The sequence below is a fragment of the Ctenopharyngodon idella genome, chromosome 13 (genome assembly GCF_019924925.1).
Source record: "Ctenopharyngodon idella isolate HZGC_01 chromosome 13, HZGC01, whole genome shotgun sequence".
NCBI classification, from domain to species: Eukaryota; Metazoa; Chordata; class Actinopteri; order Cypriniformes; family Xenocyprididae; genus Ctenopharyngodon; species Ctenopharyngodon idella.
The window spans coordinates 2353537-2373909 of NC_067232.1; the positions used below are offsets into that span (position 1 = coordinate 2353537).

Genomic DNA, 20373 nt, shown 5'->3' on the forward strand with positions numbered 1-20373 from the left:
AAAAAAGAACTCAATTTTGTGCTGAGAGTTGGCTTTATGTGTGCCCACTTTGAGTGTGACAAGAAAATCTGTGGGAATGAGTAAAATTATGTGCAATACGCGTAACCCCACGCCAAAATTTAACGAGTGAGTGAAAGGAGGCAGATTTGTGTGTCAACTCACTGTTGGAGAGATGAGAGAGCGAGAAAGCGCAGCTGGTATCGTATATCTATTCTGCAGAAAATGAGTATTGGAAGCGTTTCAGATACTTCAGTATCGATATGTATCGAAAAAATAGATATTTTTGACAACACTACACTTAGTTTATTATTTCAGATGCCTTTTTAATTGAAAAATGTATATATTATACCGAAAATTCAACCCGCCAAAGTGGCTAGTAGGAGTGACTGCGTCACACACCAATGCTGAAATCCACCCGCATTTGGAGGGTGTTAATGTCAAGCCCTGCTTACATTGTATAAATAAACTTCTCATTGTAAAACATTCTGATGTCTGGATTTGGCTTCCAAACCTCTTTATTAATCCTTCTGCAGGATGAAATGTGTGTTTGTGTTTCTCAGTCACAATTATGTCACACATTTCTGGCAGTTGTCCACCGATGGAGGGTTCTGGCATTGCAGTTGGAGCTAAACAGGACTCGGGCGTCACTTCATGACACTGAAGCTCTGATTATATTTGAAAGATGTAGAGCAGACCCTCAGAAAGAGACTTTAGTAGTCCAGAGAATTTCACTTTAGGCGAGAGGTCAAGAAGTATGTATTTTCAGGAAGAGTGAATTGCTACACCCCAACTGACTGTGTGTGTGTTTGTGTGTGTCTGAGCTGGCATACAGATGCTAGAGTCAAAACGGGAAACACAGACGCTTACATAACCTGGTAATGGAGGGGATGTTTGGCTGTCATAGCAAACTTAAATACTCTTTCTCCCTCTCACAGCCACACAGATCAGGTTAAGCCTTTACATTCAACATATCTTCAACATCCACAGATCATGTGTAAGTGAACACTGTGTTGACACTCTAGGGAACATTCTAGACCTGTTTTGCACCCCTGACATATCCAGCATAGCAGATATAACTGGAATACACATGGCAGTTGCAAACAGGGCGCTTTTCACAGTGTCAGCAGCCTAAAGCTGTCATAGACTGTCATTGACTGCTTGCTCAGTGGATGCTAAAGCTGTTTGGGTAACGTTTACATAAAGGAATAGTCATAGGCTGTGTCCGAAATCGCCCTTATACCCTTAAATAGGGCACTATTTGAGAGAACATCCATTTGTAGTGGTATCCGAAACCGTAGTGGACGTTATCAGGTGCACTCATTCAATCCCGTAATGCACAGCAATAACGAGTGTACAGCTGATGTTCACTCAACGGCTAAAGAATACCCATAATGCACAGTGAATGTTGTGCCAAATGGCGCCCACAGCTGAATCATCCATCCATTTTCCAAACCGCTGGTCTAATGTGGGTACAGCTTAATAACAATCAGGTATAAATTCCTTTTTTAATTTATTAAATTGTTTAATTAAGGTTTATACATGCTAGTTTCCATGACAGAGTTCAAATTAAATCTTTTCATTACTACTGGAGCTGCCAGTTTGCTAAGGATCAAATAATTATTAAACATGTTATTTTTATTATTAATTTTGCATGAAAAATATTGATGTATTTATTATTTATAAATGCATACATTAAATATTTATTTAGATTATTAATTTATGAAAAATATTAATTTGCATGGCAAATATTTATTTATTTTTTATCATTTATTTTTTATCAATTAATACATACATGTTAAATATTTATTTATTTATTTTTATTGCTTTTATTATTTATTCATGTATAAATACAGATGTTAAAATGTTTTATTTATTTTATTCATTTATAAATACATCACAAATCTTTTTTTATTTATCAATAAGTACATACATGTAAAATATCATTTTTATTTTATTATTCAATTTATTTATTTATTATTTTTATGTAGTAAATATTTATTAATTCATAAATCGTTATTCTCTAAAATCACTTCCAAATATGACATATGAAGACATGTCACACCCAATAATAATCACAAACAACACATGAACTACTTTCACTGTGCTTTTCTGCCATTTTTGGAGCTGCATTTCACTTCCCACAGAAGAAATTAAATCATCCACGTCATTCCTTACAGGCAGATTGAAGCAAAATTAGCGGATTATAAGATTTTTACAGATCAAAGTGCAACAGAGGAATCAGTTTCCTCACCGCAGCGACCGGTAGCAGCTCTGTCTGTATTTATAGAGCCACGGTAAGGGGCCGAGCTGTTTGGCCGAGTGCCTGCTTTTCGATCATCAAATTTACAGGCCAGGCCGAGACCCCCAAGAGCCTTAGCGGTGATTTATGAGCCAAGCTCCCCTGCTCGCCTTCCGCTAGATCGTCACAGTGCATCATTCAACACCATCCTAGCCAAGACACTGCGCTCGACTCGTGCAAGGATCTGCCCCGTCTCTGCACACACAGCCGTAGAAAGGAAGAGAACCTGTTGACCAGGGATGGTCTGACTCCGTAATTGAGATTGCAGCTCAAATCAGATCAGACGCAGTGAATATCATGCTGGAGGGAGATAAAAACAGGATGAGGAGAGGAGAGAAACCTTGAGAAATGCACAGATGAGAAGAGCAGGACGGATCTTTGTGTTCTTGTTGAATCACAAAAGCTGGATAGATAGAGCTCCCGTCCCGTCATGGACTTGAACTACAACCCAGGTGGGTGCCATGGAAACTGAACCTGTTTGTCTGGAAGTGCAGTTGCTCAGGAAGCTTTTTATTGGACAAAACGAACAGGGGAGGAGAATAAATCAGTGAATAAATTTGCGATGCTAGCTCTTACTATTACTGCTTTTACTATTAGTGTTCAATATGACTATATTTTCAAAACTAACTTAACACAAAATGTGTACAATCATGCATAGTTTTACAATAAAGGAGAACCCCAAGCCATATCTACAGACAAGAATATCTCACCTAGCAACACCCTAGCAACCATCTAGAACACCAAAAATTGTAAAAATGTAGTTTTACATTAGAATATTCTCATGCTTGACATTTTTACAACTGCATATCTGCTAGCTGTGTATTTTATGAGGTGCATTTTTGATTGAGTTCTTTGCATGATTATTTGCTTGCATGAATAAGAAAGATGAAAGACTGAGCTTTAGGGAGATTTCTTCCTGTCTCTCTGTTGTCTTTCTGGCTCTGTGGTTAAGTGCTTCATTCTTGGAGTGATTTCAGAGCCAATTCAGATGCTTTTTGGCTCGCTCTCCTTATCTTTGTGCGTTCCATTCTTTAAAGGCTATCTGAAGGGCTGACGTGGCACTTTGGGGTGTCAATGCTCTCTGACGGTTCCTCTTGCACCGCTGTAGCTCTGGTAGATTAAAGAGACCATATATGGAAAATAGGATTTTCTTGCCATTTTAAAAGAGGAATTAGATCATTATGTTGGAATACACCAATATCCACACAGACTATTTATGAAAACTAAAATGCACAAATTGCTCGTCTTAAAGGGTTAGTTCACCCAAAAATGAAAATTCTGTCATTAATTACTCACCCTCATGTCGTTCCAAACCTGTAAGACTTTCGTTCTTCTTCGGAACACAAATTAAGATATTTTTAATAAAATCTGAGAGCTTTCTGTCCCTCCATTGACAGCTATGCAACTACTACTTTTACGCTTCAAAAAGTTCATAAAGAGATCGTAAAACTAATCCATATGAATAGAGTGGTTTAGTCCAAATGATGAACAGATTGAATTTAGGCTTTTATTCACATATAAACATTGATCAGCGAACATAAACAGAAGGTCAACCATACTTGCTTGACGCGCAAAAACAAACCTAAATGGTCCTTGCAGAAGCTCAGATGTGCTGCGTAACACGCGAGAATGAATCTCATTGGTTCTCGCATGTCAAACAAGCATGTTTGAGCTTCTGTTTAGCTGAAAATGCTAGGTGCTCTGCTGAAAACGCCTATCTGTGAGCCCTTGAGAGCGCTTTGGTAGTGCAGCATTTTTTTTTTCAGTTGAGACTTTGCTTGCTATGATATGGAAAGTGTTACTAGTATCTCATTTCACAGATGGTTTGTTTCTTTAGTGTTTCTATATAAAAAATGACGATACAATGTAAAGTATTTGCTATGGCTCATTTTAAATTATTTTGTTCCATTAATTTTCTTGTTGTTGTCATCTGTTGACGTTGAACAAGCAGATTGTGGTGATTGGTCGGTGTTGTATTTGTCCCGCCCCTTCTCCTCTGTGATTCGACGGCTGGGTAAAACGTGACAGTGACGAGCGCTGCGTTTTACCCAAAATTGAACATTCTTCACCTCTCAGCAACCGGTAAAAAAAATGCAGAGCGCTCAGCACTTCAGCATGAAATAGACGCTCAGCGCCTCTTTACGCTTCTGCCGTTTTAAAAACGCAGTGCTCCCATTGAAAACAATTAGAAAAATATGCTTGCCTCGGGAAAAAAAAGCTTTGGTGGACACATAGCCTAACTTATGTGTTCGTTGATGAATGTTTATGTGAATAAAGGCCTAAATTAAATCATATAACGCAATTGTGTCTCTTCAGAAAATCTGCCCAATTGATATGGATTAGTTTTACAATCACTTTATGAACTTTTTGAAGCATCAAAGTGGTAATTGCTTAGACTGTCAATGGAGGGACAGAAATAATAATAAAAATAAAAATAATATTTCATTAAAAATATCTTCATTTGTGTTCTGAAGATGAACGAAAGTCTTACAGGTTTGGAACGACATGAGGGTGAGTAATTAGTGACATAATTTTCATTTTTGGATGAACTAACCCTTTAACTGTTATGATGTCACAACCATGTGACTGCTCACATTTAGACATAAACACAAGTATTCAGCAACTTGGCCAGGCATTATTACTCATCTCCCATGCAAAGATTGTAACCAATTATAACAAAGGTAATACTGGTGTTTATATCTAAATGTGAGCAGTCACATCATAACTGTTGTTATTCAGTGTGACATCATAACTGTTAAAGGGTTAGTTCACCCAAAAAATGAAAAGTGTCATTAATTACTTACCCTCATTTTTTTCCAAATATGGAAGACTTTCGTTCATCTTTGGAACACAAATAAAGATATTTTTAATGAAATCTGAGAGATTTCTATCCCTTCATTGACAGTCTACGCAACTACCACTTTGACGCTACAATATGATTCCCTTCTATTTGTAGGTCTCGTTTGTAAACATTTGCATGGTCTACGTGTATATCAGTGTAATTATTCACCTCATTTTATTACACAAGGATGTTAAATCCTCTGGCTCCTAATAGCTCAAAGGTGAATATTATGTCCAGAGCACAAGTACTCAAGAATGTAAGATGATTTTTCAGTGTTGTGAGCATAGGGGAGACATAAAGGCATGTCTGCTGCATTTCCCATGGTCGTTGTTGAAGACAGACCTGTCTTATACATCCAGTCCCCAAGAGACTGTGCAGTCTACATTAGATTAGCAGATGTCATGATTCTCATCTCCTAGTGAAAGCTGTCAACACTTTTTAAGGGGGTTTGCGCTGTCCTGCAGAGATTTTACACACATTTCGAACTGTCAAAGTTGGTTAGACAGAGATAGAGAGACAGAAAGAGAAAAAGTAATTGAATAGGACAGAATAGGATTTGTCATAATGTCAGACCGGAGTCTGTGACTGGTTGAGATAAGGTTCGACTACTTCCCCTGTCAACGACCCTTGTGAGGCCTTCAACAAAAACATCCAGTTACAAGGATGTTTAGCGGATGCAGTGACATGTGATATTGAAATTGCAGCGGTCATCCATCAACTGCAGTACTCGTCAGAAATGATGACATTTACTTAAGCAGTCTCAGTGTGGGATTATTAGACAGGGGGAAAGCAGCACTGTTCAAAAAATTACATCTCTGTTTCTTATGGACAGCCTGTAGGAGAGAACAATCTCAAATTAAATCTTTAATAACCCAGTTGTGCCAATGAGAGCAAATTCACAGACTTCTGCTTCTGTGATTGATATAAAATGTATATCATTAATATGTATAATACATAATATGCAAATATAATTAATATATCATATGAAAAAAAATATAATTATAAATATATATAATAAAATAATAATGATCAGTTTCTAAACCTGTCAGTAGATAGGTGGGTGGAGAGGATATGGTGAATGTCAGACAGTTTTCTGAGGAAAATAGCCAGCGATGTAAGGTGGAGATGTCCCCTTGTCTTCTCTTTCTCACCTTGCCTCTCTTTTATATCCCTGTCTTTTATCTCTTGTCAGATTTGTGATGTGAAGAGATGTTAAGGTACAAAGTCTGTAACCTCACACTTCTAAAGTCTCATTCTGAGTCAGAGCCAAGAGTCACAAGGTCACGTGGAGCCCGTTGGCTGCTTCTAAAGATGGTGTCATTTCACCTTAGCATCTGCACAGCTGGTTGGCCTGTGGCCCAGAATGATAAATGATGTCATAAATAAGACTTTAATCCTATGGTGTTTCACTTTTAATTATCTTTTTGTGAGGTTTACAGAATCTCATTTGAACAAACTATAATTTTTAAATGTCCAATACTCCTTACACAATGCCCTTGCAACTGCATTGCAGTGCTCTGATTCATTTAAAATGCCTTTGAAACTGCATAGCAACCCCCAGCAACCACTCACAGCACTCTAATAGCACAATTGCAACATTCTAAAAACACTTAGCAACCAAATTATGTTGCTGTGACAAACACTCAAAGCACCGTAGTTTCAGCAACCATTCACAATACCCTAAATGTATTGCAACCACACAAAACACTTCAGCAACTTCATAGCAACCCTCTAGCAACCACCCATAACATAGAATAGAAGAATTGCAACATTCTATATTTAGAACACCTTAGCAGCCACCTAGCAACTTCTAGCAACCACATTACATTGCTTTAAAAAACACTCAAAACACTTTAGCAACCACATAGCAAAGTCTCATCCACCCACAACACCCTAGTAACTGCATTGCAATCACTCAAAACACCTTAGCAACTGCATAGCAACACCCTCGCAACCACAGCAGAATTGCTACATTCTAAAAACACTCAACACCTTAGAAGCCACCTAGCAACCACATTACATTGTTGTACAAACCACTAAAAACACCTTAGTAGCTGCATAGCAACACCTTAGCAACCACAGCAGAATCGCTACATTCTAAAAACACTCAAAGCCTTAGTAACCACATTACATTGTTGTACAAACCACTAAAAACACCTTAGCAACTGCATAGCAACACCCTAGCAACCACAGCAGAATCGCTGCATTCTAAAAACACTCAAAACCTTAGTAACCACCTTGTAACCACATTACATTGTTGAAAAAAACACTAAAACACCTTAGCAACTGCATAGCAACACCCTAGCAACCACTGCAGAATTGCTACATTCTAAAAACACTCAACACCTTAGAAGCCACCTAGCAACCACATTACATTGTTGAACAAACCACTAAAAACACCTTAGCAACTGCATAACAACACTCTAGCAACCACTGCAGAATTGCTACATTCTAAAAACACTAAAAACCTTAGCAACCACCTAGCAACCATCCACAATACACTAAATGCATTGCAATTGCAACCATTCAAAAACCTGCAACTGCACTGCAGCCACCTAGCAACATCCTAGCAACCACATTACATACTGTAGCTGTACAAACCACTGTAAATAAACCCACCTACAACACTCTAGCAACTGCATAGCAATGCCCCAGAAAACACCAACAGCATATCTAAAAAACATCCCATCTAGCAACACCCTAGCATCTGCATCGAAATGCTCAGAACACATTAGCATCACATATTTCCACAGAAAATGTAAAAAAAAAAAAAAAAAAAAAAAAAAAGTTTAGTTTCCCTGGAAATTTGTTGACACCTCCAGCAGGTACACTGATTTGCATGACACAAAAATACAATGTAGAACACAAAGTGTGCTGTATGTTCATGTATGGGGTGTTTTGGGGTGTACGCGTGCTTGTTTTTGCCCGGATCTTGCTGAGAGATAATGAGGTAATGACATTACAGGGTGTTTCCTAATGTCCTAAAGCCTAAATCTATGATCGTCAGCATTTTCTCACTAGCTCTATCTAAGCCCTATCTTACTGGAGATCTCAATCCCACAATCCCCTCTGTTCTCTACAGGCTCTCCGTTCTGGCAGCTTACATTGGCCAGCAGCTTTGCCAGAGCAAACAAGCTCGATCTGGGCTGGTAAAGCAGACGGGAGCGCTCGGGGATTACAATACAAACATTCTTATCAGCTGTCCGAACGCTTTTGGGCCGGACGCTGCGTAAGAACTGTTATAATAATCCGAGCAGGGCCAGCCGCTTGCCAGAATGTGTATGTACATATTCAGGTATATTTTGGGGACATATTTGCTTCTGGAAGTGAATGAAATCTGACAGACTTTTTCTTTGAGGATGCTCACATTTGAAAAATCAATTAAATACAGCAAGTATTTTTTAAAGGGGTCATGACATGGATTTTTTTAGTATTTAAAAGGGGTCATGAATTGAGAAATCAACTTTTCCTTGAGCTTTTGATATATAAGAAGTCATCGTACTATAAGAATATCCTGTAAGTTTCAGAACTGAAAACTTCCTTGTTAGTCCAATACAAGCTTTTATTGACACCAGGCCCTACTTCATTATTTCAGCGTTAGCCCCGCCCCCTGGCCTGTTAGTGAGATGACAAGGAGAGAAGAGCGATACAGGACAAAAATAACATTACCTTTCAAAGGATCCTAATGCTAGGAATATGGTTATTTATTTTCAACCATATGAATGTCTCAGTTGAGCTTTATTTATTTGTATTCGGTACATTTCACTGTGGATTCTTTGGTAAATCAATCGCATTCCGGTGCAGGCTTTGCAAACAAATTTTTATGATATGGAATCGACAATAATGCAACAACATGTAAGTAACTGTGTTAATTCTAACGCCTGATCTGATATGTAATGATTCATGTACAGTCAGATGTTCTTTGTCTGTGTCACTAAATCAGTTAAATGGTCAACTTCACGTTGTTTCTCTTAGTAGGATGAAAAAAATCTGTTATTTAAATGGTGATTTAAATTATATATAAAAAGCGATCAAAGAACACTCCCTTTACAATCGCAGGAGCTGTCAATCAAACAGCGCAAGTTTATTAGTGACAAAGCTCCGGTTTTATTCAATAAATCTCTTAGTTACATCACATTTACACTGTTAGTTATGATGAAAGCATGTGTTAGTGTGCAGAAATTGAGTTGCAATGATGTGATCTCTGCTTTTGTGCCCTCAACAATATGTCTGTGATTGGCTACAATGTTCATCACTGCAACCTTTCATGCCACAATCTAAATATAATGTCATAGATCTAAATGTAATGCTAATCAACACTTTTCACGATTAGTTAACCTTGAAAGCTATAATAGTAAAAACGTGCTAAAAGTTTTTGAGAGCGTATTACTTAGCTATTTCATATGCAAAGATGTTAGCCAATCACAGCAGTTACACTGAAGTCTCACAGCAGACACGCCCCTTAAAACAGAGCGATCAAATAAGAGAGCTAAAATCAGGGTATTAAAAAATGCCTTTTATTTCAAAATTATGACAATTTTTGATGTAAAAAGCATACTAACATTATAAGTGCACCCCAGGAAACATTATAAAACAATAAAACATGTTCCATGAGGTTTATGTTATATAATGTTAAAGCTTTTTTTCCACAAAAACAACAACAAAGATATATGCATACATTTTTAACCATCATTCTGACCCTCTGTCTGAAATTTTAAGGGGCGAATCTTTTAAAGCTTGTCAGTAAACGGATGAAGGTTTCTTTGCGAACTCTCCATTACACTATGCCTCATTTACAATCTGCATTCAAATGCTCCGAACAAACATATTATAATATTAAAACGTTGATGATTTTAATGGGTTCTAGTTTTGATGAGACACAATGCTCGTGTCTGGTGTAGACAGGCGTTAAGCGACTGAATGCCAGTGGGCAGTAAAACTATTCGTCAGTGTCTTCCTCTAGAGGCAGTCATATGGAAATATATTTGTCCATGTGAAAAAGATGCCATAGATCTCAGAATATTCAAACGTTTTTGGAGCTTGGTTAAATAAATGCTGATATTGGTTAAATGAATGTAGGATTAAAGTTTTGCTGCTTTGCTTTTGAGATATTGCTCAGTTTCATATTTCACTGGTTGAAAGATACAGTTGGCATTGATTGGTATTGCGATTTGCCTCAATCTGTGTCTGTTGTCTGACAGCTGGAGATATTGAGCCCTATGTTTTGTCTACAGAGGCCTATTGATTCGATCAGGCTGTTAGCTCAAGGGATTCACACCAACACCATAATGTGCAGTTCTGCCTTCAAGTGTCATGTTGACATTGATAAATCATAAATTACAGATGCTATATGTGATATCCACATGCACAATGCATGTGCGACTGTCTTGCTGGTTATATCTGAGATATTTGTCTCTCATATTGATTTGACGTTGCATTTCAGGGCAGGGACGCAGTGGAAACTGTCTGATAGATTGATGTGTGCAGTGTCAGATTGTTGCTCGAGGCTCTACGAAGGAATTTGATCTTGGAAATGTAAATGTTCGAGCGCAGTGCAGAAATGAAATGTTTATGATTGTGTGAATAATGATCTCTGGAGCTGCGCACAGGGGTTTAAGACAGCTTGTGCTTTATTTGTCTCTGCCGATGGCGAATGAAAAACGATAACTGGGATATGCAGGAAGTACAAGTGTTCCACACACTTTAACTTATGCTGCTATCATGTGTGTTTCTTAGATTTTGATTAGGTAAGCATCACTATTTATACTTCAGGGATTCAAACTGAATATTAAATATACATTTTTCCAAAGTGAGTTGGGCCTTAGCGTTAGCGCTCTGGTTGTGCCTTGTGAATGTGACCTCAGGGGATGCATTGGTAACTGACACAACATGTGCTGTGACAGGTGTTTAGTGCGTTAGCCTGTAGAACTCAGCTCTGGGTTTCCTTTAGAAAGTCCCGTCTGTTATACAGGGATTATGTTCAGTCTTCCTGTCAGTGGGAAACGGGAGTCTCTTCCGATAACCTAAAACAGAATAACGCAAGCAGTGCTTGCAATGTTTGAGTGCTGATGCAAACAAATTCTGTATTATAAAGTATACTACCAGTCAAATGTTTGAGACACACTTGACTAAAATTTTTCAGGTTTATGCTTAAATACTTTAAATTTGTTTTGTAGATTAAAAAAAATTGTGCCAGCCAGTTTTGGGTAAGTTACTCTAAAGAAATAATTAATTACTAGCTACTAATTATGTCTTCAACAGTGCAATTCGATTACTGTACTAATTACTCTCTATAAAAAGTGTTGCATTACTTATTACTAATTACTTTCTTAAATCTCATATCAACCTTGACCAGTTAAACAGTACATATCTTTCAAATAAATAATATAAAATTGCAAAAATTATTCTTGAACCGACCAAAGTATTTCAAGGGAGAAAGTTACATTAAAAACATACATTTTAACATTAAATGTTAAATTTTGATGTTAAATCCAATATTGTTTTATATAGAATTGTTCTATAGTCTATACCATATTTAATGTAATTACATCAGAAGTAATAATAAAGAGTAAAAGGTTTTACAGTAATTAATTACTTAGTAATGCATTACACCCAAAACTGGCGGAAGCTTATGATGTCTTTACATCATAATTATAAGTGTATTTTATTTTATTTTATTTTATTAAAAATATTAATGTATTATTTAAATGAATTAACATAATTATTTAAAAATACATATAAATATATTTAGAATTCATAAGTAACTTGGAACAGTTTATTTTTGTCTATAAAACTAATTTAATTTTCATTTTATTAAATTATTCATTTCTAAAAAAAAATTTTCTCTACATTTTATCCATTCTTCCGTGAGTGTTAAATCATAGTTTTGAAGATTAGTTTTTACTATTATAAAAAGTGGAAAAATAATAAAGAATTAAATAAAAATAAAGATACAAATAAATTTTGCTAGCTTATGAATTTCTTAATAAACTATTTTATTTTATTTATTATTTACTATTTTATTTATATATTTTTAGAATTAATTAGATGGTACAATTTATTTTTGTCCTCAAAACTATTAATTATTAATTTATTACTTTTTACATGGATAAGTTGCATAAGGAAGGTTTTTTGGTCTCCTTTTTTTCCATACTTATCGCCACCTTGGAATTATATTTCTATCTGCATTCTGAGCAGTTTTGAGATATTGAGCTTCAAAGTTTTTGCATTCCATACTCTCCCAAAATTTAAAAAACTTAAAAAATCACATAATGTTGTCACAGAATAAAAATATGTGAATAACTCAATTTATATGTGAATAGCTCAATTCCAAGGTGACTATATATTAATTAATGGTTTTGATAGCCCTAACCCTATTATTTAAAAAAGTGGAAAATAGTTATAATAAAGAATGAGATTTTAGTAGTATAGACATGGCAGACATTAGGTTGTCAGTAAAGTTAATGCTGATAAATTACCCCTTTGTTTTTTAAGAAGTAAACTCATTCTCAGCTTCAGTTGTTATTCATTTGTGAATTGTTGTGGAATATTGATTTTAGAGTGTTTTTATATTGGTAGCACCAATTTTCCACCAGTTTCATGAGTCAAGATCCCCAATTATCTGATTCCCCATCAGCAACTAGTGTACCGTATAAATCTCTCCCACAGGTGTGTCAGACTTCAAATAACATTAATCCTTTGTCAATCCCTTCAGGCAATGAAAAAGGGACATATAGTGTGGAAGATGTTCACTGATATTAAAGTCGGGCCTGTGGCTCTCTGACAGACAGACCTGTGGGGAGGAGATCTTTTAGTAACTTAATACATTATGGGTAGAAGTACCTAATGGAGTAAATTACCTAATAGTTCAATTACCTGTTCTCTGTGATTTACTACGACACTTGCGGCTGTGACAATAAATCATTCCTCCATTGCAACCTTGGGTCTTGCTATTCCAACCAGTGCAGGTGTTATCTGTGTACCAGCCTGGAAATAAACCACAGCGTCTGCTTGAGGCTCTAGAAGTCGGTCCTGGAGGGCCACTGTCCTGCGGAGTTTAGCTCCAACTTGCCTCAACACACCTGCCTGGAAGTTTCTAGTATGCCTAGTAAGACCTAAACCCTTTCTCAGTATGCGTTCTTGTCTGTACTTGTGTTCTTATGGACTTCGTCATCAGTTGCTGCCCAAGTACTGTTCCTATTCAAGTTTACATCTAGCCAAGTACAGTTCAAATCCCCAGTTGTGTTCTTTGCTCTGCTCCTTTTATCGAGGATGCATCTGGAGGTGACTTGCGCGAACTTGAGACAGCCTGGTATCCCAGAATGCATCTCGCACTAACCAGCAAGCGTCAATGGCGGAGGAGAAAACAGTCTTTCAAAGTTTTTCAGTTGAGAATGTAGACATTGTAGCTCAAATCTGTGGTTTATTTATAAAGAGAGTGCCTATTTGAAAATGTGCTTCGCCGTTTTCAGAGTTGTGAGATCCAGGCGATGTACCCCGCCGAGAACAGCCTAACCCCAGCTAGTCCTTCTGACATTTGCCGCTGGCTCTGATGTCTCTATAATGGTTAAATGCTTGTCTTTATTTTCTATTGTATAAGCTTCTTTGAACTACCAAAGGATGCAAGTCCGAACTTTGCATACTTGGTATTGAGAAACGCCTCTTGATTAGCTGGTTCAAGTGTGTATAACTGGGGTTGGAGCTGAACACCCCTGCTCTAGAGAGACCATTAAAACCGCTAAGACTTTATTAAGCACCCAGGCTGAGAAAGTTGATAGAGTGGACTGTTGCTTTGGTTGTTTGTCTCCCCTGATAGCTTTTAACTGGTTTATTAACATTCATTAATGGCAAAGGTTAGCTTCACATAATGAAGTCAGAGCACTAGGAATGTGATTCAGGGTGGTTCACATAGCTTTTTCTCAAATTTATCCTTACATTAGTTATTGCTCTGGCAAGCATCCATGTGACTATTGATCATTATGTACAATGAAATTAATATGTTAAGCCTTTGTACTGTTGTTTTACTATTAAATTTGCCACTTTTTTTGTTTTCCCAAGCTTAAGCAATGTGATTAATTTAATCCTTGTTATGTGTTTTCTAGTAGTCGTATCTGATGGATCAGCAGACTTTGAGCAATTCAGCATTACTTATGTGCTACTGACCCTCGTAATATTGATAGTACTCTGTGTACTCTGTAATAGCCATAATAAATTTTGTACAGTAAAATGGGACTGACCCGAACTGAGGCACAGAGGCTGTTTGACCATTTGTCAACATGACCTCTTTTAAACTCAGACACATGATTGAACATAATTCTGATAAAGCTTGGAAAGAGTAGTACTGAGAATTCTGATGCATTTTAGTAAGTCTATTCATTTGTATTGATTCATTGATTTGTTTGAATCGATTCAATGTTTCATTTAAGTCACTATACCAAAGAATTCCCAGATGTCTGTTACATTTTTTTTATATTTATTTAATACTGATGTTTATATGAGCTACCAAAGCACCAAAGTACAGTACTTACAGTCCAGTGATTTATATGATAAATGTTGCAAAGAATATGATATTTATAATCATTTGGATCAAAGAACCAATTCAAAAGAATAATTAACTCATAAAACAAAAGAGTTTTATTGTTATATTGAATGTATTTAATGGGTTTACAACTTGCTAACCTTTCTAGCATTGATAAAATGTAATTAAACAGCACTGTTTGAGAGTGTGTGCATTTGGAAGAGAATTATCTTACGAGTTTATTTGCCTGAACAGTCAAAGACTGTGGGAAGATTAAATTTGCCTCCATACTGTTGGCAGTCAGACATTCTCCAGCAATCCCTTCAGCTGCAGTGAGCCGAGGTCTCATTTCATTTTGCCAAAAAGCTACAAAATAAGATAGAAGAAAGTCTATTTGGAGTTTTTCTCTCTATTCAATATTGTACTGTATGTGACAAGGTTGTCATCATGTCAATACAAAACTGCTGCAGGATTTGAGTCAATCCCTTTACTTGGAGATTAATTCTGCTCAGAAAGCCAGAATTCAGACCAATTAATTCCGGGGGGGTTTTTTTAACATTTTTTTTTTTTCACCACCATCAGCATCACCAAACCAATTTGTTGTTCCTTGTCCCTTTTCACAGTTTGTGATGACGCTTTTCAACAGTTATTAACATTGTAAATCTAGCGCAGTTTTTATAAGTTCATTTTTTAAATGTGAATTAATTACACTATACTTTGTCTTATATTACCTTGACATTAAATTACAGAAAACTAGTAAACTCTGATGCGTGAGTGTTTCTAATACAATAGCTGAGGGAGTGAAGACAAATTTAACATCTTTTTCTCTGAACAGCGTAATCAATCTCTCAATGTTTTCCCCCCCCCTCTTTTGAAAAGTCATTGAAACGCTATCATGGATTTTTCTTTTGCTATTGGAGCAAATAGGAATGCAAAAATTATATTTGTTTCCATTCTTCACTATAGAAGTTTACCGAACAACACTCTTAAAATGAAAGTTTCCAAAAGGGTTTTTTTGCAGTGATGGCATAGATAGAAGATCCATTTTGGGTTCCCAGAAGAACCTTTCAGTGAACAGTTCTTAAAAACAATTATTTTTTAGTAAAAAAAACAATTAATAATCCAAAGAAACTTTTTCCACTATAAAGATCTTTTTGTATAATATTAAAGTTTCATGGATGTTAAAGGTTCTTCATGAAACAATCAATGCCAATAAAGAACCTTTATTATGCACCTTTTCACAAGATGCAAGTCTCACAGAATGTGTCTGTGAAGTTTCAGCTCAAAATACCCCACAGTTCATTTATTATAGCTTGTCAAATTTTTTGTGTGTGTGTGTGTGTGTCACGTTTTCCAAAAGAGGGTGGAGCTTTAATAGCTCACGCTTCGGTTGTTCAACAACAACCAAAATGACGATTGTCAGTAATGGTGTTCAGCCTTACGTTGTTCAAACCGGACACTGATGGAGAGACTCAGTAAAGTTAGTGGAAGGTTAATGGATAAGTTTATCCAGTTGCTGTGGAGTTGATTAAACTCATCGACTAGCATGTGCCGTCATGTTAATCTTTTGTGCAAATCCAGTGTTGAATTGACCCTCGTTTGTGAAGCAGTCTGGCGTAAAATGGCGGTATGGCAACAACACTCTACTACATCAACTCTTCCTTTTCTCTAAATTTTAGGGTTTGTGATGTCACCAACCCAGGAAGAAGCTTGTTGTAGTCCCTACCAGCTGTTTGTTGTAGTCCTTAAAAAGTGATTTCTGTAAAAGAAAATATCTCTCTTTGCATTGAACTTTGAGCGTCGTAACTTTGCAGATGTTGTTTATGCTCAAACAGCAACATTACACACTAACTAAAGTTAAAAAAGTGAAATCATAATCAACGACCCCTTGAAGAGTGCATGACGACTTCCACTTCTGAGAACTCCGGAAAATCACACTATTGGCTGTCGATGCACTCAAATAAAGGTATTTAAAGATAACAAAAATGACCTACTTCACCTTTAAATTTTAAAGCACTTTAGCTACAGATTCTCAGTATTGCTCAGAAGTTGCATCGAATTTCATCTAAATGAGCAGGACGTCTACTTCAGCTCCTTTACAATAGAGATTGGCGTCTGTCCTCACAGGTGAGTGTATGTCTGGTCTCCTGTGCACTTTAGTGTGGTTCGTACGCAAGCTAAGATTACTTTCACATACATACTGAGTTACAGTCATGAACCTAGCGACCACGTAACCATACACTGTAAAGCATACTCCCCCTGTCATTAAGACACATTGAAGTGCACTAAGTGGTGTCATGTTGTAATGTCAGTGCTAGTTCATTGTGGTTGTCTTTTAGGGTGGTAACTATTCCGGTAGAGATGTATAGAGTTGAACAACTAGAGTAGCCTTTCACCTTTGCCCTGACCTGATCTTTTCAATCTCAGTCTCAATGGATATCCAGTGGGCTATAGATGAGGCTCTTCCGCCGCTGGAGTCGAGCTTGACCTCTCACAATGGCTGATGGGAGCTTGTGGACGCAAGATGTGGATGGAGCTTGTTGATATGAGTCTGTGAGCTGATGGTGGATCAGATAAACCCAGTCTCCCACTTTCCCCTTCTCTGTGGGGGGCACTGAAACCAGACCCCCGGACATGCACTGGAGGAGCTGGAGATATGAGGCTCATTGTTCAAAGAGAGTCGAAGCATTTATCTGCAGTTGGAATGGCGACCAAGTTGGTTCAAACCTGAGAGTCTGCTTGAGTATTTAATCAGGTTGTGTGAAGATAAGTCTTCATCACCCTCATCAGTGCCCCCGGGTTTAACCTCATGTTATCTTAAACAAACTATAAGATTAAAAAGTTCTCCATTGATGTTTCTGGTTAATGATGATAATGGCGTAGATTGTGTAGTACACCCCTGACCTCCTGACTTCTGAGGAAAACACTAGTTCAGCATTCCCTAATAATCATGTATATATAAATGCACGCACACACACACACACACACACACACATATATATATGCAATACGGTATGAGAGGCTGTGCTGTATCGCTTCACATTGTGCCTAACAACGCCCTTCAGCCGTGACTTTTTCACAATACAGCACTAGCCTCAAGTACCTTATTGCTTTTATAAAACGGTTACCACACAATAACAATATGTATCAATGCAACTTTCATGAAGTAAAATTTCACTAAAAGCCTTCCTTCCACTGGAAAAAATAGTCCCTGACCGTGAACAGCAACAGAAGTTACATTTATTACACCATTAGATGGCGGCAAAGACTGTCTTTATGAGTGTGTCAGTCAGTAGCGAAGATTTTTACATTGAAAAGACTGAATTGTTTTGAAAATGGAACAAGACGCAACTGACAAATGCTTTGACTAGCGCTGCCAGTCACAGGAAAACCCCTTAACTGTTAAAAGGACAAGATAATACATCAGACTTTTAAACAGATTTTTTATTACGAACATAGGACTGACCTGAAGGAAAATGCTAAATCTGAATGCAGGTAATAAACTTGTTCAATCGATCTCTTTCTCACAATACTCTTCTACATAATACAGTAAGCTTCAATGAGCAATATTAATTGAGAACGAACAGTGTACGTTGCTAAGTGTGGTTGCTAAGGGCGTTGTGTAGTGATACACAGAACCGTTGGGTGAAGCGGTCATAGCCGCGTTTTATCATGAATAAAACACAGCTATTGACCAATCAGAATCAAGGACAGGAACTAACCATTTATAAATAATTTTATATATGTAAAAGCTGCATTTCTTTGATCAGAGATACAGTAAAACAACAATACTGTTAAATATTATTTTTGTATATATTTCTTATTATTATCAATGTTGAAAACAGTTGTGCTGCTAAATATACGTATATATATATTTTTGGAAACCATGATATATTTTTTTCAGGAATCTTTATACATACATACATATATATGTATGTGTGTGTATGTATATATATTTATATATTGTATACTTTTTAAAAGATATGCTATAAATAGCCACCCAAAACTGCCTTTATATATATAAAAAAAGAATCCTCTGAAACAATTTATTCAAAGGTTTGACTGACAGACTCTCTGGAGAAGGGGCCGTTTTCTCTTCTTTCCTTTAAAGAGATTCTGGGACTGTTTGAAACTCTCTATTGTTCACCAAGTAGAGTCACAGAGAGAGAAGTGGGTGTACCCGACCCCCTCCCCTTCAGGTCTTTCTTCCCTCCTCCTCTGTCCTCACTATGGACCATGTCAGCGCTCCTCACGTCTGCAGGCCCATAGTCTCCTGACAGACCCACTCTCCTTCCAGCTCTTCTCCACTTCTGAGGCCTCTTTTCTGGGATAGGTAGAGCAGGAGCGCTGCTTCATAATGGAGGTGGTGCAACAGGCTGGACATCAGCTATCTCCATTTGGGATATCCGAGTGTCTGTCTGCATCTGCAGGTAATTCTGCTCTTAAACATTCAGTACTGCAGCTGAGAAGGTTTTTAGGGGACAGAATTGTTTTAGTTTGTGGCTAGATTTGCTACAAGTTCAGTTGTATTGATTTTGTCTGATTTTTCCTAGTAGTTTGTGTGTTTAATTGTAGTTTTAGGTCACATTCAGCTTAATTCATATGATTCATAATTCAATCATTATATGGAAACAAATAATTTAGGCCAATCATTTAAACTGAAGATTCATTTCAACGCTCACAGATGCCAGAATGGTTGTATTTGTAGTAATAATCATGTTTGGGCCCTTGTGTCTGTCTGAGTCAGACATTATTTATGAGTTTAGACAATTTCATGAACAACAAACTGTCTCTGCTTTCTTTCCCGCTATCACTTTTTCCTCCAAACAGTCCTAGTTTCTGTGTTTCTTCATCATGATGTTCTCAGATGTGTTGATGGATCTCGGCTGTCTCTGAGTACCTCAGATGCTCTCTGTGTTGTGCAACTCAACTAAGTCTCTGTTAAAATAATACAAAGCCATTAATATTTGCATGATATCCCCATGAATATTTCTCTGCGGCTCCCTTAAGGCTTTTAAAAACAGTCTTCACGGTAGCTGAGAGGAGTTCAAGCTCAACCAGGATGTATGAAATATGTTATGTCTATCCTGGGCAAACAATGCTATACTGCAATTGTCCTTTTTCCTGCCAACTTCTGGTGCTTCCTTAGTGTACAGTGAGCATCAAAATCAAATATTTTTGGTGTTTCACAACACTGTTTTGAGAGGAAAAAAATCATTATCTGTATCTCTGCATTGTTGGTGCGACCACAAAATGATTCCCACGTAACAATGGGCTTATTTATGTGGCTGTTTTGTTAATAAAATGGCTGTTGATCTTTGGGATTAGCAAAGTCAATGATGGGAACACACATAATGGAGCATTTAAGGGTGAGGGGGCGTTTCTGGAGAAGGTATGTGACAGTAATTGCTGCTCACTATAACCCTTTTGTTTGGTTCCACCTGGTTTGAGCCGTCTTATAGCTCAGGTCACTCATTAAAGAGCAGCCGAGCTCATATTTGACGAGACATGTGCACTGGAAGAGACATACAGCACAAAAACATATACATGCCTCCACATTTAGAAGAATACATTTGATCATTTTTTAAAAATATATATACACACTACTGTTCAAAATGTCTCTTATGCTCACCAAGACTGCATTTATTTGATCAAAAAACAGTAATATTGTGAGTTATTATTACAATTTAAAATAGTTTTCTATATGAATAGATT

The 20373-nt window shown here is 37.0% G+C and overlaps 1 protein-coding gene across 3 annotated transcripts in view; it reads left to right on the forward strand.

Moving 5' to 3' along the window:
- LOC127524754 (rho GTPase-activating protein 24-like) overlaps positions 1-20373 on the forward strand; it is a 124412-nt gene that overhangs the window by 72495 nt on the left and 31544 nt on the right. Inside the window, exon 1 of one of the 3 annotated variants that reach the window (XM_051916598.1) lies at positions 2501-2751. The exons of 1 other annotated variant lie outside the window; for it this stretch is intronic. In XM_051916598.1, the coding sequence (XP_051772558.1) occupies positions 2730-2751 (22 nt within the window). In that variant the 5' untranslated portion in view covers positions 2501-2729. Of the gene's footprint in view, positions 1-2500; positions 2752-18921; positions 19089-20373 lie in introns of those variants that run through there. One more of the 3 variants, XM_051916597.1, reaches the window with a different exon arrangement.